Raw genomic sequence first — 16,804 nt, forward strand, 5'->3', positions numbered from 1 at the left:
CGCCTTCCCCCGGCCGAAGTACACATTCATGTACCGTCATGTGCTACCAATACCTCGGTCATCCCTGTAAGCCAGTATGTGGTATGCCTATTTTCTGGCAGCATAAGCGGTTTTGTCACGCCATGTCCTACATGGAGAAGGGCGCGAGAGCAGTCAGAGCACCAGGATACTGCTTCCAACAGCCTTGCAGCGCAGCAGGGCCTGGGAGTAACTGTACTTGCTGATCGCAGCAGGACACCGATGTTTCTTATTGACAAAACAAAATGCCCCGCCAGTCTCTCCGAACTCCGCCACAGCTCGTTGATATCAAATCCAACACCGAGAAGCTGTTTTCTCTGATGTTTTAGGTACCAAAACCGTCACGGGTCTTGGCGGTGGATCCAGCTGGCCCCCGCGCGGCCCGAACTTGTGGGTCTAGTTCGAGGCCGATCCACACGCCGGAAACCAATAGAAATCGAAAGATTGAGGCCGACTGAGTGATTAGCGGCCTCTGACTGGCTGCATTGGTGCAGACAACCAAGCGCCCGTCGATCGTTTGCCATTTCCAGCGAATTCCTGTTGGTTGTTGGTTTTAAGCTCAAGTGGGGCGCGGGGATCAGTGGGGTCAGGATGGGCCGCTTTGTGGCGCGGGCATTGGCTGGCGGGTGCAGATGGGAGGGTGAGGGAAGACCTGGAGAAGACCAGGGCCAGGCAGCGACGTCGCATCGGATGAAGGGATGACGCAGGGCTTGACTTTGGGACTTGCCAGCAGATTCCTCGCCGGTCGGCCTCTAAAGGACTACGCTGCAGGGTGGGCGCATACAGAAAACGCCCATCGTTCCACCCCCGATGCTTGTTCTATATTTATACATCTTGACTTTCGCAGCGTATACCCAAAAGATATTTCCTTATACGCAGCTGATAAGACTTCTTTTAACGAGAAAATTTGGAAACATGCCTGGCAGATCAATCTAGACTACTGACCTGCTGGTCGCTAGTCTGAGAAGCCCTTGCTATTACTCGCTCGTCGTTGTTCGGCCCAATCCTTCAGAGCTGTGTAGTCTCTGCACACCCGTTCATTCCCCCATCCGGTAACTCCACCTAGCCTCGTATCGACAGGCTCCAAGGTTGAATCGGCGGCACACATCAGCCCCTGACGCAGGTAATCGAAGCAGTGCCGCATATGGGGACCGATGTGGTTGTGCTGCTGTTCATCGCCGCGACGACGCGACTGCAAGGCCCCGTAGTAGCTCTGGTGGATGGACCACTTCGTACAGCATCCTCGGGTTAGCACATTTTTACATCATCGTGTTTTTCAAGTTGACTCAGAGCCAACGGCATTCGCACGTACCAGGCAATGTAGTTGGTGCACGACAGACAAGGTATAGATCTTCTTGCTCCCTGCAGGAAAACGTACTGTGCCTTGGCCGACTGGTTATCTCGGAGACAACACCATGCTCGATTAGCGTCTTTTCCTTGACTTGACGGATATTTGGGATGTCAGCAATTGCTCACTTGGAACAAGGGAGTCCCAGGCTGCCAGTGTGCCGTTATCTATTCGTGGGTCTTCACCAAAAGTCCGATTATAGGTAAAGATTTCCTTGATGGTGCCCAGCGAAATTTCAGCTGCCAAAGAAGGATGAGCTTCTGCAACATGTGCCAATCGAAGTAGATGGAGGGTAGGGTCCGATGATGTATACTTACGGTTTGAGTATTGGACACAGCTCCCACAGCCAAGAGGTGACCTTCCAATCAACGCTCCTATCCCGGCAGACACCGCAGCGATAGCGAGTAAAACTATGTAGTTGCTTAGCGGATACTGCCTCAGGCTGGACAGCACCCCGGGCGGCGGGGAATTGTTGCTGGCCACAGGCTGGTATTGAGGTTTAAAATTGAACAACTCCATGATCCGGGGACTCGCAGCGCTTGTGAGGCGTTCAAGCAGGCAGGATAAGAAGTTAATGAAGAGACATAAATCCTCCGGCCAGCAGATGAAGATCTTTGCGAGACCTTGGGGCTCCTAATCCTTTATGGAGCCATTTGTTAATTCGGCTGGATTTGCTGTCACACCGTTAGAGTTTTCTGGCTTGGTGGTGGTCTGGAGCTTTTTGATACGGGCAGGACGGGTGGCAGCGGGAAATCCTCTGAAGGATCTACCAAGCTTGATTGGACAGATAGCATAATACCTGTACGGAGTACCCAGGATGTAATGCAGAAGGATCTGGATAATTTTGGTAAAGCTTTGGAAGTTTGACTGTAAAGCAGAATAAGAAAAGTGTCAAGCTTGAATATCCCATAACCGGACCGAGTGCATTGCAATGTGGTACAGCGGCTGTCTACTGCATTGAATTCTCCTGGACACCCCTGTCTCGGACGACAACTTGATCGAGTGAGCCGATACGATACTCAGCAGACTGGAATTTCTTCCAACGTCCGAAAGCTCGAGCAAACAAGTCTAACCGGAAGGGGGGGTTTGTACCTCAACTATAGATGTTCAGTCTTGCTCAGGGAGAAGCATGGCGCAAAAGGAAGCAGGAGAGCATGCGGTCGAGCCGCTTCTTAGGGGTGATGAGTCCCTGAATTGCGCTTCGGAAGAAGAGTTCAAAGACGAGTTTTCGAGATTTGACCAGAAACAGAAAAGGCGGATATGGAGGAGGATATTTCCATGGCTGTTGCATAGTTCGATAATAGTCGTATATTCGCTGGTTATTTTTGCTGTTATACTACCCAGACTCCAGAGGCATGTTTTGCAAGAAGGAAGAGAAGAAAATCGACCACATCTTCCATGTCAGTCCATTTGACTATCGATCGTCTCAGTTGGTCGTTTACTGACTTGCCGAAAGTACCAGATAGACAAGGCCTGAAATGGGAGTACCGTCGGTTCCCAACAAATATCGTGAACAACCCCTTTGCCGGACCTCCTCGTGAGGATATGGAGCAAGCATGGCATAAGTTTTTGCGAAGTAAGCCTAGTTATCAAACTCGAAGGCTTGCGGACATGAGCTGACTCCTGTTTTTGGTCGAGATTAGATGACAACATCCGTGTTCCTATCGGCTATCTGAAGGAGAAGAACTTGACTTCAGTATATACCAAAGATCACTCAGAGGGTATTGCATCATTGAGTGTATATCACTCTCTGCACTGCTTTGGTATGTAGGAAATCGGGCAATCGGGGTAGTAGTGTATGTGTCGATGCTAACAATTATCCCGTGGCATAGAAAAAAGTTCAAGCGCATGATGTTCAAAGAGCATTATTATGCCCAACAAGGACGAAGAGTCCCATGGCCCGCGAAATAAAGCACGCCGACCACTGTGTGGAATATATTCGAGAATCCCTCATGTGTCAACCAGACCTGTCCCTCGTCACCTTCCGCTGGATCAACAACACAGCCCAGCACGAAGACCCGACGGAGTTTTACCCGACAAATTTTGATAGAGAGGGTGCGGGAGGTTCAATGGCAGCAGCCCGTCCAGCCCAGAGAAACGGCGAAGCGCCCGAAAGCTCTTTCATCTCGCCGTCAGTCTCTGCTGCTCTAGCGGTGGAACGTAACCATAACTAACTCGTCGACCAGCCTTGTCGGGCCTTGTGTTCGCATCTAAGGGTGTAACTCCAGATTTACATGGTGTGCATGGCAGCGAGAGGCGTAACTCCATGTTACTGCTTCGTATAACCAGCATCCCTGGGGCTCGGGGTAGGGTTCTTTGTTCCCACGGCGCCCAACACGGCTCGACGGGCCATTCGTATTGCCTGCTCGTTGGCTGGCGAATCCAGGGGGCCTGAGATGGGTCCGGAGTCCGGGCCATTCGAGCGGATAAGCCCGATCTTAAGGGGCAAATTAAGGATGTTTAGTAGTTTGTTCGTTACAGGGATAAAAGCTACCATAGTTAAACCCGCAGAGCTAAGGCAACGTCAGCGTTGTAGTTATCTATGAGCCCAACTATGAGCCACGAGCGCAAAGCTGGTTGAGATAGGGGTAGCCAGCTATCGCAAACACGACACACAGTTAAACCAGTATTCAATATCACTATTTCGCCTTCTCGCCATCCAAACTACCTAGCTACGTATTGTTGACGATGCTTGGATGAAGTCATGACATCATCTCAATATAGACACATAAACCCCCAAGTGGCATCATTATGGCTTCGCAATCTTCACTTAACTACGACATCTCCCCGACCTATCCACCTTTATAATTTGTAACTCCTACAGTACTCTCTACCAACAATTATCAATAACTATCACATCCAAGCATGGATACTGAGGACTGTCACCAAATATGCACGGCGATAGAAACAACAACTCGCCAGTCAATCATGGCCTTGATCCCTGGCCTGGGAATCTTCTCTAGACTGCCCTATGAGATCCGCGAACTCATCTGGCTGGATTTCTTCCCTGTAGATCAGGAGGACGAATTGACTCCCTCTCAGTCGGAATACATGGATCTCAGAATCCTCCTTGCCAGCAGCAAACTGTACCAAGAGATCTCGGACGTCATCTTCTCCAAGACACGCATGGTTATCGATCTCTCCCCGTCTCCAGATTCTGGGAAAGAATTCCGGGGTGCTTTACGCCTTCGGAGGCCCGTGCGAGATGGTATCTTCTATGACGGACCGGCATGGACACTCAAATGCCGGGCGAAATGCAGAGAACGCCGCTTCGACTATTTCCCTTTCTGCAAGTTAGCCGCTATTGACATCCATATATCTAACCCGGAAGACGAAAATGGATTTTTCTGGAGGTGGAGGAATGTTATCGGTACACTTGAACTGCTCGATACTTCACTGCTCCCGCCTATAGTCATTCAACTGCAGAAGGGCAAGGAGTTGAGTCTCCATGATACATATGTCAATTGTGCAGGCTATGATCTAAATAACTGTCAAGTATTGAAGCAACTGAAGTACAGAAAACGCAAGATGTTAAGCTGGGTAGACACTTGCTATGGGTTATCCCCTTACCCAGATGGGGGCTATAATTCCCATGGCTGGTACGTTTACGACATACTAGTTTTGCCGTTCTATAGTAGATTGCGAGGTGCTCGCTCGATTCGAGTGGAGGTGCATTGTGATGAAATCGGGCGAAAGATGAACTGGACGGTTATACGTGTTGCTTATGGTGTATTCTATAGAAGGGTTAATAGAACCGACCCGTTCACATCTTACCTCGATGAGGAGTGGATCAACTGCCGGATTCTTTCCCAGTACTATTATATACATGACTGCCTGGTTTGGGGGCAACTGTTAGGGAACGGGAGAATGATGCCCTTCTTTTGGATTGGGTGGCATAGCCGGAACTTGAAAATTATCGCCCACAAGCTGGCGGAGCTGGTTACTAAGTTCCTTGACTGAAGACTCGATACGGAGCCGATTCGAAAATTGGTGTCAGGTGGTAGATACTCTAGCTTCTCGTCTATTCTAGTCCAACTGCCAGATAACATCTTGTGGTTATATGACTGCCGGGTATGAGTCTTGTCGTGCCAACCAGGTATTCGGTTTACCAAAGTATTCGGCTCCATTATGAACTTCTCTTCGCTCCAGGTCAATCCCCTTCCTGCCATTCCGCAAGCATCACAGTCGCTATGGGAGCTTCTATTAGATCGTTTGTAAGCGTCAGATTTCCGTAGATATGTAGGTCAATGCGATAAATTCCACCATATGACCAATAATAGAGCGGCATTGGATTATAATACTCTTCTCATACCAAGTTTATCGTATAAGAAGTTTCTCCTGGGGTAACAGCCACGCAAAGGCAGTCCTAGTCTATGCCAGAGCTGGCCCTCGAGATAGAAGTTCTCAGTTTCCTGGTCGGTACACTCTCTGATGTCGAGTCAGAAGTGATCCACTGTCAACTCTCAGCCGGGTCACACGATAAGATAAAAGGCGAATACAAATAAAGGAGAGCAAGTGACCAATACAGACTGCAGAGTAGAAGCAAGATAGGTCCGTTAAAACAAGGTTGTCACTCCCTCTGTGAGAGTGTTGAAGTTCTCAAGGATGAGAGAGCTGATGCACGGTCATCCAGTTCATTCATACAGCGTTTAGATCCCGCCACCACGTAATTGATATAGGCAAATCCACACATTGTTAGGAGGACGAGAAAGGCTGCAAACAGAGAGAAGTCAGAATTAGCCGCACCAGCCGAGCGTTTAGATCACGTGCTTGATTAACCCGCCCAACCTTGTCGCAAAAAGTTCAGCGGCTGTTGTTGCCAAGCGCCGGCCCACAATCAGATTTTGATACTCAGCTCCAACCTCCAACGCTGACGGCTTAACCACAGGCGGGGCGTCGATATCGTGAGCGCACTGCAGGTAAGTAAGTTTGGGTTCCTCAAATTACAGCATAACGCATTGGAATAGCACATCAAAGATGCTTCCTCTGTCCTATCCTTTTACCGTGATGGGCCAAGGTTGAACAAGCTCTAGATGTTTGCAGCAAGCTTCTCACACACCTTCGCCTTGCCTCGGCAAGTGGAGAAGGTGTTCATATTCTAATCAAACATTCTGCTAAACTCTCAACATAATACTTGCTTGAGATTCCGGTTCGCTTCCTGAAAGGTTACATCTTGGCAGAGTGGCTAGGGAAGGCAGTGTGCCGGCACTTACTTGACCTACGGCATACGGAGTAGATCAACACATATATGAACGTTACAGAGTTCCTTAATGGGGTCTATACGCCTTGCGACAGCTTGTCTCATCCTGGAGGATGGATATGCATGGGTGCTGTTTGTAAACTAAACATTCAGGGGATCACCAGCCTATTTGCTTGATGATTAAGCTCCAAAGAAACTGGTGGACGAAGACTCCGTATAATAGGTCCTTCATGAAAGGTATACCGTGATGGACTAATATGCTCCCCAAAAGTTGTTGCTACCATACAGGGGATGGTCCAGGTGGTTGCTAAATTAACGATGTCATCTAAAAATCGCCATTGGTTACTCGAGAAATATCCATGGATCTAGTGGCTGGATTCTTCATGTATGTGACGAAGCCACCGGTAATATATATTTATGCTAGTTAGCTTGTATTGGTGCAGCCTGTCAATGTACTTTTGGTCGCCATAACCTAGCCAATAATTTCCGCTGTTGCTTTTAGACTTAGGTAAGCTCTTGCTCTAGCTCCACTGATCTGATTGTTCAATTTTTTTGGACAGCCACAATTCACACTTCCAACGGCGACTATTGGACTGGCCATTTTCAGTGTCACCAAACAACCAGTTTGCATGGTAGATCCAGTCATGTCGTGAATCGACCCAAAAATAAGTCAAGGGCTCAAAATGTAGCCATGCGGGGTTCATCTCTAGAAATATGACCATCTCCCTCTTCACCATAGTTACTCTTCTCATGCCGCTCTCATCCTTCTCTCGCAACCCGTTTAACTAACCTCGAAGCTGCATTTGGCCATGATCCTATCTCGCCAAATTGCAGCATTTGCTGCATTGATTACATCTGCCTCTGCTTCGTGTTCATGGAGAACCTTTTTGGAGCCCTATTCCGCTAGCAGTGCTGGACACGTCCCGGTGTCTACCTTCAATTACACTGGTGAAGGCGGCCCGCTTCACTGGACCGGCCTCAATCCCATTGCCAACTGGCAGTGCGGCTACGATTCTACCCAGTCACCCATTGCCATAGACTCGCAGACCATCCGATATGCACGCAAAGGCACGGTCAAGATAGATATTCCAACCGCAAGGATGGCAGACTTTGAAAACCTTGGCTCCACCGTTGAGGTGCCTGCTAGCGGAAAGCTCACGGTCAAAGGCAAGGTCTATAACCTTGTACAATTTCATTTCCACACCCCAAGTGAACATCGAATTGACGAGGAATACTCACCTATGGAGATCCATTTCGTTTTCCAAAGGGGTAAGGAGCCACATATAAATTTACTCAATCTCAAGACTGTGTTGGCAACTAACCCACTAGTAGTGAAGGAGAAATCCATCGCCGTCGTTGGGTTTATGGTGGAGCTATCGCCGTACGGACGTTCTACCCCACTGTTGACCCAAGTTTTTGCGAATCTACATAAGATATCAACTCCCGGATCAGTCACCAAAATAAGACAACTGGACTTCTCCAGTGTGGCTGATAGCTTGCACAAGAACGATATTTTCACCTACACAGGCTCACTTACAACCCCTCCATGTAGCAACAAGATATCGTGGTATATTAGTGCCGCACCGCTTTCTCTCGACGTGGTTACTTTCAATGCCGTCAAGAAGGTTGTCAAGTTCAATTCCCGATATACCCAAAACACACTGGGGAGGGTGAACTTGTTGGAAGTCGCAGCAGGTGATATTGGGTGTGCAAAAAGCCAAATGCGTGTTCAATCTGACCCGTAGGGAATCATTGAATCAGTTATGTACATCATCAGATATGAGGAACCTAATGGGAACAGTCTCATAACTTCGACAGCGACGGCGGCAGTCACACAAATTAAGTTTACTAGCGCCGCCGGTAAATAGTGTACACGTGACTGAATGTGTCAGGTGATCTCATTCTCCAAATTCACCAATCAGGAGCTTCAATTCAGTCAGAGAACAAACCTAAAATTTGGGAGTTTATCATTATCACGTGACTTACTCTTGGCAATCTTGCCTTTAGTAAAAAAAATAAAGTTACCAGACGAGCTTTGCAAGCCATCAGTTATATGACTTTGATAACAATTTGAGATACAGGAGAACGCAGGGTAGCCAGTCTTTCTACATAAACCCCTGGCTTTTCCATGTTGCTTCGGCAAAGTCTATTAATATATCTCGCCCAATATTGATGTCTGTTTCCTTTTTAGTCTCTTTGGACCGACGCAACATTTTTTCAAAAGGTAATATTATGTTGCCGGTGACTCTTGTCACGCCATTTTCATGGACGGCACAGACCTCCTGTACCACCGTGCTATTTAGATAACAGTGGCCCGTGATGGGACGGTGCGGTGGATGGTGATGCTCATGCTCCCAGCGCTGGAATGTTATCAATGGCTTGTGCCTATCAATTTTTGCTGTAATCACAATTAGGGTGCAAGACCCTTCAGCCTCCAGCCACCAATGAGCATCCATGACCAGCTTCTGTATACTTTCAGATAACCCAATCTCGATTACTAGAGTAGGCCATTCTTCTCCTTCGATGAAGAAACTCCCGTCTGGTTGCTTGGTCGACCTTGTATTTGCCCGGCTTGGGCTGTTCATGCTTGCCGCACCACTGGGGATGTAGACTTTCCGTAGCCCCATTTGATCTATGGCACTCCCTATGTGAATGACAAGGTTCTGGGTCAGGATTTCGTGTGGCTTAAAAAGCATGGTTTCGGCGACTGCTAGGCTTTCGTCAATATTGATGGCGAACCGCGGGCCTCTGTCACCGTAGAACCCGTCCACTTCTGTGATAAAAGTAGAGGGTATTGCCGTCACTACAAGGAAGGTGCCTTTGAAGATTTCTTCGTAGCATTCTGATGCCCGGCTCTGGATTGCAGCTTCCAATTCTCTCATATTGGTATATTTGATGCACGGCGTTCCCTTGGGAAGCCCGACCAAGAGCTTCGAGCCCGTCCAGGGCGGCATGTTTCTTCTTTCGCAGTTCTGCGACCCTACTGAGTTTCTTCACGGTGTCCGATCCTGGTTATTCGCTTCAGCAAAGTCGACATTGATATTTATATGCTTGTAAAGGTAAAGGAAGGTATTATCCATTAGATGTATTCATACCCATTACCCAAAGCTTATTATGACGTCAAATCTGGCTCATAGTCTGATTAACTAACTAGTCCATCGAGTGTGGCATTATACACTGCCTATTGATGATTTTCACTGAGTAGTTTTGTGCAAATCAAAATACATGCACGTATTGCAGATCGAAGAAGTCGTCGGTACCCACATAAAATGGGTCACTGAATCAGATACCATTAGGAACAGGCCATCCTCTTTAGATTGCTGTCTGAAATCTAGTTATCCAGCTAACTAGTGAACAAGAGAGCTTGGAATGAGAAGTTCTACCTATGCCTGCTGCTAATTAACGTTGCAATTGTGTAACTCAATTTGAAATCACGCCTTAGTAGTATAGTTGCCGTGTCTATGCTTCAGCTCCTCGAGCTCCTCGGCAGAGAGTGGTTTACCCATCCAAGATGAGTCTGAAATGGCTCTACGGCGTGGTGTGGTCCTGATGCCCTCTAGGCGCTTGGTAATGGCGTTGAGATCTACTCGAAGATATTTTGCTAGGAAGGTACCGATCTCCGTGTTTTCGTGAGTGCCTATAAGAGCGCTGGCATCTTCACGGGAAGAAGCATAGATATTAACGTTGACAGCTGGCGTTGCCAGATATTAGTGTGCTGATCACAGCAAAAAAGTAATAGAATTAAAAAAGGGACTTACCGGTGTGGCCACCAGTCGACCATCCAACCTGCGCCCGCTGGCTGATCAATTCAGCAAAACCTTTCTCTCCGTTACGAACAACAGAGTCAATTTCACGATCGGATGCATCGTGAATTCCAAGGCCCTCCTCCACAAGCCGGCGAGCAATGGTGCGGTCGCCACCGTGGTTTTCGAGGACTTCTCCCAGATACTCGGCGGAGTGCGAAGTGCTGTTAAGAATATTTGGGCGCGCTCTGCCAGCTGACAAACCACCAGTTTCATGGTCCGAGGTACTGATCAGAATTCCGGGGGTAGAATCTTGCTCGAGGAATTCCAACACAGCGGCAAAGGCTCTATCAAAGGCAACGACCTCGTGGACTTGGGCAGCAGGATCATTTCCATGGCCGGCATGGTCAATACGGGAACCTTCAATCATGATGAAGAAACCTTGGTTGCTATCACGGGTGGCATCGCTCAATGCTTTCAACGCGGTACGCGTCATCTCTTCAAGGGAAGGGTACACGTTATTCTGATATCGACGGTCAATCTCAAAGGGGATGTTGTTATCAGCGAAGAGCCCGAGTAGAGGGAGCTTGGCAGCAGCTCCTCCCTTCAAACCATCAAATCCCCTACGATCACCAACATATGAGAAGCCTTTGGACTTGGCAAGTTTGATAATGTCCTTGTTGTCATCACGGCAGCCTCCGTTGCTGCCTGGAAGGAAATGGCATCTCCCTCCTCCTAGAAGAAGGTCAAGTTGGCGGCCCAATGGGTGGTGTTCTCCGATTTCCTGCTCTGCAATCAAATCCTCGTAGGAGCGGGAGTTGGCATGAGCAGCAAAAACTGCAGGGGTTGCATCGGTAATTCTAGTAGTAGCAACCAGACCAGTCTTATATCCGGCAGCCTTTGCACCTTCTAGGACGGTGCCACAAGGGGTGTGGTCAGGCAGGACAGCGATAGCACCGTTGTAGGTCTTCTTTCCACAAGAAAATGCAGTGGCACCAGCCGCAGAGTCAGTGATTGGACTATTGGAGGATCTGGTACGCGACTGGCCGATCAGGTGGCCGTCTAAATAGAGGACGCTCTCGGTGCCAGTCTGCCACTTGCGGAAGGCTCGAGCCATGTCGACACTTTGAGGGCCCATTCCATCGGAAACCATGAGGATGACGTTTCGCTTTCCAGCTGGTATATCCCTGCGCTGCTGTTCACCGACAGACTCTGATGCCTGAGCCTGGGGTAAAACTGCCATCACGGTGACAATGGCAATTGCAGCAGCAGCGGCAGTCTGTGACCAGGTAAAGCGCCCGGGGCGACGCGGGGAGTGTTGATTGGGCGCCATTCTGTAAGGGAACTGCTGGTCTGGGGATCTCCGAAAGAGAAAAGTCATAGAGTAGGTGAATGCTGGAAGGCGGCACACTCAAGATGCTGTAGTCGACTCATTGTTGTATTCCAAGGAGGGTGAGGATATGATAGAGCTTTATATACTCATGTATTTCCACAGTTCCCAGGCTGGTCCATTCTGCCAATGGAGGACTAGGGTCCCTTGATGATAGACCTTGTCTATCACAAGTCCACGTGCAGCAATAATCCCTCGATTGTTGACTCTTCAGCAACAGTATTAATTTGAAAGACAAGGCAGATTCTGCTTGCTGCCAGTAGCGGTGGACATGGTTACTGAACAAGACAATGCCCTCTTCGAATTCTGTATCTCCGGTCTCCAAGGCATACTTACGTGGATAATACCCTGCCATTCATCAATACTCTTTAGGCTTTCCAAGGAAAAAAGGAGGGGTACTATTCGCGCCTAGGCCGGGCAAAGCTCCCTTCTATGGAATGAGACATAGACCATGACCACAACTCCTTAGAGATGCCGAGTCTTGCAGGGAGAGTGAATGGTGTTACTTAGGGCCTATGAACTGATTGACGGCTGCCATGAAGGAGATTGATGAGCGCTTCGTCCTCGGCTCAAGAACAGTTCTCCGCCCTTGGCGCGCTGGATCCATCTTGTGGGGAGCTCTTGCGTATATCGCGGCCATAGACGGGCAGAGCAACCAAATATGCTCCACACGCCTATTTTACCACCTCATGGCGTCTACCAACACCGCGACTGGCGCTGGGCTTCTGACTTGTAAGACATCTCGCGCTGACTAGGGGGAGATCTCCCGAACTTATTCTCGGTCCATTTCTGACGAGGTTGATATCCCTGTTGCTTGGGTCGCGGACCTTCGTTAGTGCTGGCTTGGAACTCCGGGCCTAGAAAATTCCTTACAGGGTTGCACGTCTGAGACTGTGAGTGATAATTTCCGGGTTCTTAGCACCAAACTGCAGCAATGCACACGATGGCGAGGGAAGGGCCTATGTATGGACATGCCTTTGAATGGACACGAAGATGCGATGAGGTTGAAAATGACGTTGGGTTAAAGTGGATAGTCGATGGTTATTATGACGTAATCACTCGCGTTGGGCCTGAGCTCCAGCAGCTCCCAACCTCCAAAACATCAAAACATTCAAAAGGTCGAAATCTTCATCATCACCACTGAATATCCGGAGCGACGGAAGCCAAAAGGACAGAGTGCTGCCGGGGCTATGGACCTGGCCCTTGAGCATGCCGCAGACCTGTACGCCTAACAACCGGCCTTGTCGGCACAATGTGGGTTTCGTGCTAAATGAATGCTAAGGCGCCCAAGAGCTCGCTAGCTGACAGTTATTTCTTCAATAGCTCCGACAGGCCACGTATATTGTTCCCAGCACCGGCCAGCGTGTACACGGCATCCCTAATCTATCGGCCGGACATGACGGGGACGATGAACACACTCCATTGCTGCAGAGGAGCCCTCGCGCTGAAGATGACAGACCGGAGCGTGCGGGTTGGATGCACCAGGCAACGGCGACAGCTGGCAGGTTGCGTTCGTTTATGCAGTCAGAGACAGGAAAAGGCATTTTGAAGTGCAGTCTCGCGTACCTATTGGGTTCGATGGCGACGTTTGTCCCAGTGCTTTATCGATTTCTAGGCGACCAGTCTGGTAAGCATACTGTTGCGACTGTCACCGTATACTTCCACCCGGCCCGAACAAAAGGTAGCATGATGGAGGCATTCGTACTGGCTCTCATCGCCTTTTGCTATGCTGCCTTTATCTCGATCACCAGTATGGGTGTTTCGGTGGTCTTTCAGGACGGGCTCCACATGCTTCCCCTCGGTCATGTTATCATCTTGATCGTCTTCTGCGGCGGTGGCCTCGGCTTCATTGGATGGGTAAAACAGAGACGAGGTGACCCGCTGGTCAATGTCGCATGCTCACTTGCTTCTCTAGCAATCATCACTGTCATGACGAAGGAGGGATCTGTGCAGCGAGGTGACCTGTCTTTTGCTAAAATCAACCAGGTCTTCAAAATGGTTGTCATGGGAGTTGTGGCGACAATGACAGTTTGTTTTGTAGTATTTCCTATCTCTGCAAAGAAGAAACTACGCCAGAATATGGTTGACATGACAGACTCCCTCTCTGATATGCTGGAGATCATTACGGAGAGTTTTATATATGGCGCATCAGGGCTTGAGAGCAGCCTTGAACAACGACCTTTCCTTGACGCGTCATGCAAGAACAAAGCTGCATACTCGAAGATGGAAAAACTTCTTAAAGAAGCTAAGTTTGAGCACTATGTTGCCGGCACTGAGGCAGAATACCGGCTTGAGAAAAAATTAGTCCGTTGCATCCAGGACATATCCCAGAGTATCGGTGGACTTCGAAGTGCTGCAGCCCTTCAATTCAATATCCTGAACCAATTCCAACAGCCGCAACAGGATATAAATACCTTTGACACATTGCGATTGCTACACAATGGATCTCCTCTCCGTCTACTCGACAGGCCACTTACGTCTATTCGTTCAGATGGCCTCCAGTCTCCACCGTCTGGTGCTACAACAATACGCTCTCCTGGATGTCCTCAAACAGCAAACACACCTACAGAGTTTGTTCAAGCCCCCGCAGACATGTTTGAAAGGTTCATTACTCACCTTGGACCTTCAATGGTATTTACTGAACCCTTTCTTATATTATAAATGCTAGAACGCAATGCGACTAACCATAGCACATTATAGAACTCTTTGGCATATACCCTAAAGGAAATTCTAGGAGAACTCCCTTATGGCCCAGCCCCGGATTATAAAGTTACGGTTAATAATAAATTTCGAACAAGCCTTGAGCGCGCACTTGACCTATACCGGCACGCTAGAAATGATGCTTTGAATATAATATATAGCCAAAAGGATTTAATACTTGCTAAGGGAAAGCCACTTGGAGTTGAGGCGGACTTAGAAGAAGTTGCAGCTAGCTGTGGTCATTTCAGTTTCTCTCTCCTAGAGTTCGGCGAACAGCTTAAAGAGTTTCTCAGCATTCTTGATCAACTTCAATTAGAAGCTGACGAGCGCCCTAATGGAAGAACATGGCGTTGGATCATGCCATGGACTTCGGATCGGGAACAAGATGAAAATATAGGATCACTTGATTCTGGTTTGTTCCCTCTAATATCACCTATATGCACTGCCTTGTTTCCTAGCCAACTAACTTGTGCGTAGTAGACCCATTGGAAGACAAAAATAAAAAGGATAAAGCAATTGACGGCCCTTTCGCCAAGACCACTCTCAGGTACAGGCTTTGGAAGGCACTGCATGTTTTTCGACGTGATGACACGAAATTTGCTATTAAAGTCGGTGCCGGCGCTGCCATATATGCGCTGCCCTCATTCATGCCCGAAACCAGGCCAATATACTCTGCCTGGAGAGGGGAGTGGGGTTTAGTATCTTACATGCTTGTATGCTCAATGACAATAGGGGCATCGAATACCACTGGCTACGCTAGGTTTCTTGGCACATGCATCGGAGCCATTTGCGCCCTTGCTAGTTGGTATGTTGCAGAAGCGAATGTCATCTTCCTTGCTCTATTCGGATGGGTAATGTCTTTTTGCACTGCATATATCACGATAGCTCGAGGCAATGGCCCTATGGGGAGGTTCATCATGCTTACCTATAACCTTGTTGTCCTCTATGCATATGCGTTAGCTAAAGAGGGCGCTGACGACGGCGTGGACGAAGGAGGCGAAGATCCTGTGATTACTGATATCACTCTTCACAGAGTGGTTGCTGTGTTTGTCGGTATACTGTGGGGCATCATAATCACCAGGATTATTTGGCCGTCCAGTGCAAAACGGAAACTCAAGGACGGTTTGAGCGTATTTTGGCTTCGTCTCAGTGTCGTCTGGAAACGTGACCCGCTTTCTACCATGATTCAGGGAGGACCGGCATCTCCTTATTTTGACGTGCGGGAAAGGATCAAGCTACAGCTCTTCCTGAACCACCTAGACTCGCTTTTGGTGTCAGCAAGGTCAGAATTTTCGTTAAAGAGGCCATTTCCTGATGCCGAATATAAGGTTCTTGTTTCCGGGTCTAGAAGGCTGCTTGATGCTTTTCAGGCCATGAATCTTGAGATAATGAAGAATCTTACTGCTTCCGAAGGTGAAGCGGCAATGTTGAGATACACTTTGCGGGAAAGGATGCAATTATCTGCTAGAATAAGCCATTTGTTATCAGGTATTTACCATCTTTACGTTTATGCCGAACTATTTTCTGGCCGATAATTGGGAATCTAACGTAACAATAGTTATGGCATCTTCAATGAAACTGGGATATGCGTTGAATGAGGTTCTTCCAGACACCGAACATGCTCGAGATCGACTTTTGGCCCGTCTCCATCATTTCAGGAATGATAAACAGGCGTCTCGATTGACTACGGATGAAGACTATGCTCTTCTATATGCATATGGTATGTTTTGAGCCTCCCTTCTCGTTATCGATAGAACCTAATAACTCACATTGGTATTCTTAACAGCACTCGTTACTGCTCAACTATCAAAGGAGATTGTGGTATTAATGCAAGGCGTAAGAAAGCTCTTTGGAGTTATTGATGAGGATGCTATTACTCTTCAGTGATGGTTCGGTCTCTCGTTCCACGTTTACTGTTTGACTATATACCCCCTACTGCAAGTTCCTACTTTATTTCTTTGCGAACATACATTCCCATTCTTGCCATTCTTTGCGGTCAATCAATGCCGTCTTCTCCCTAGCTTCTATGAAACTTATCAAATATCATAACGGTAGTTAATATAAACTGAAAGATTTGTACATAGCAAAAAACTTAAGAGCCGAAAACCCCCCGGCCCTGTAGTCTTATCCCAGGATCAACAGCACAGGCATATATCCATTAGTTATATAAGAGGTATCTGTCCTGCTTACATAAGCCAGCCCCTTTCAAACGCCGACGCCTTTTTTTCTCGCTGCGGCGACGAGACAAACCATCGACTTTGGCTTCAAGCGAGCGAAACTCCATCAGGCGCATGTTAGGCAGGGATAAGTGCCGGGCAGATATCGGCATATTCTCTGTTATTTAGATGAGGGCCTGAGCCAGCCTGTCCTGGCCTCGCGCGAGCGCCTGGCCACCTCGATCAATA

General features: G+C 48.3%; 7 protein-coding genes across 10 annotated transcripts; 4 read left to right on the forward strand and 3 right to left on the reverse strand.

Moving 5' to 3' along the window:
• Nucleotides 1–765: 765 nt before the first annotated feature.
• TERG_03253 (uncharacterized protein) lies at nucleotides 766–1,885 on the reverse strand (the record flags this gene model as incomplete). Its single annotated transcript, XM_047748051.1, has 3 exons — nucleotides 766–1,246; nucleotides 1,331–1,410; nucleotides 1,495–1,885. 3 exons carry the CDS (start codon nucleotides 1,883–1,885, stop codon nucleotides 974–976), a joined length of 744 nt encoding a protein of 247 aa, XP_047604025.1. The 3' UTR covers nucleotides 766–973.
• Nucleotides 1,886–2,495: 610 nt separating this feature from the next.
• Nucleotides 2,496–3,736, forward strand: TERG_03254 (uncharacterized protein; the record flags this gene model as incomplete). The annotated part of the gene is made up of 4 exons (XM_047748052.1): nucleotides 2,496–2,766; nucleotides 2,823–2,942; nucleotides 3,010–3,129; nucleotides 3,206–3,736. The coding sequence occupies 4 exons, from the start codon at nucleotides 2,496–2,498 to the stop codon at nucleotides 3,538–3,540; spliced, it is 846 nt and encodes a 281-aa protein (XP_047604026.1). The 3' UTR covers nucleotides 3,541–3,736.
• Nucleotides 3,737–3,770: 34 nt separating this feature from the next.
• TERG_03255 (uncharacterized protein) lies at nucleotides 3,771–6,118 on the forward strand. Its single transcript, XM_003236157.2, has one exon. The coding sequence runs from the start codon at nucleotides 4,232–4,234 to the stop codon at nucleotides 5,324–5,326; it is 1,095 nt and encodes a 364-aa protein (XP_003236205.2). The 5' UTR covers nucleotides 3,771–4,231; the 3' UTR covers nucleotides 5,327–6,118.
• A 1,257-nt stretch (nucleotides 6,119–7,375) lies between these two features.
• Nucleotides 7,376–8,311, forward strand: TERG_03256 (uncharacterized protein; the record flags this gene model as incomplete). The annotated part of the gene is made up of 1 exon (XM_047748053.1): nucleotides 7,376–8,311. The coding sequence occupies one exon, from the start codon at nucleotides 7,376–7,378 to the stop codon at nucleotides 8,309–8,311; it is 936 nt and encodes a 311-aa protein (XP_047604027.1).
• A 360-nt stretch (nucleotides 8,312–8,671) lies between these two features.
• On the reverse strand, nucleotides 8,672–9,520 carry TERG_03257 (uncharacterized protein; the record flags this gene model as incomplete). Its single annotated transcript, XM_003236159.1, has 1 exon — nucleotides 8,672–9,520. The coding sequence occupies one exon, from the start codon at nucleotides 9,518–9,520 to the stop codon at nucleotides 8,672–8,674; it is 849 nt and encodes a 282-aa protein (XP_003236207.1).
• A 477-nt stretch (nucleotides 9,521–9,997) lies between these two features.
• TERG_03258 (uncharacterized protein) lies at nucleotides 9,998–11,642 on the reverse strand (the record flags this gene model as incomplete). The annotated part of the gene is made up of 2 exons (XM_003236160.1): nucleotides 9,998–10,257; nucleotides 10,325–11,642. 2 exons carry the CDS (start codon nucleotides 11,640–11,642, stop codon nucleotides 9,998–10,000), a joined length of 1,578 nt encoding a protein of 525 aa, XP_003236208.1.
• Nucleotides 10,515–16,545, forward strand: TERG_03259 (uncharacterized protein). Of its 4 annotated transcripts, XM_047748054.1 has the most exons (4): nucleotides 10,515–14,330; nucleotides 14,400–15,887; nucleotides 15,958–16,119; nucleotides 16,186–16,545. In XM_047748054.1, the coding sequence occupies exons 1-2, from the start codon at nucleotides 13,176–13,178 to the stop codon at nucleotides 14,874–14,876; spliced, it is 1,632 nt and encodes a 543-aa protein (XP_047604028.1). In that variant the 5' UTR covers nucleotides 10,515–13,175; the 3' UTR covers nucleotides 14,877–15,887; nucleotides 15,958–16,119; nucleotides 16,186–16,545. The 4 variants fall into 4 exon arrangements, with proteins under 4 accessions (XP_047604028.1, XP_047605891.1, XP_047605889.1 ...); XM_047749540.1 differs by having other exon boundaries at nucleotides 10,515–15,887; XM_047749538.1 differs by having other exon boundaries at nucleotides 10,515–16,119.
• The last annotated feature ends 259 nt before the right edge of the window (nucleotides 16,546–16,804 follow it).

This window comes from Trichophyton rubrum (genome assembly GCF_000151425.1).
Source record: "Trichophyton rubrum CBS 118892 genomic scaffold supercont2.3, whole genome shotgun sequence".
Lineage (NCBI taxonomy): Eukaryota > Fungi > Ascomycota > Eurotiomycetes > Onygenales > Arthrodermataceae > Trichophyton > Trichophyton rubrum.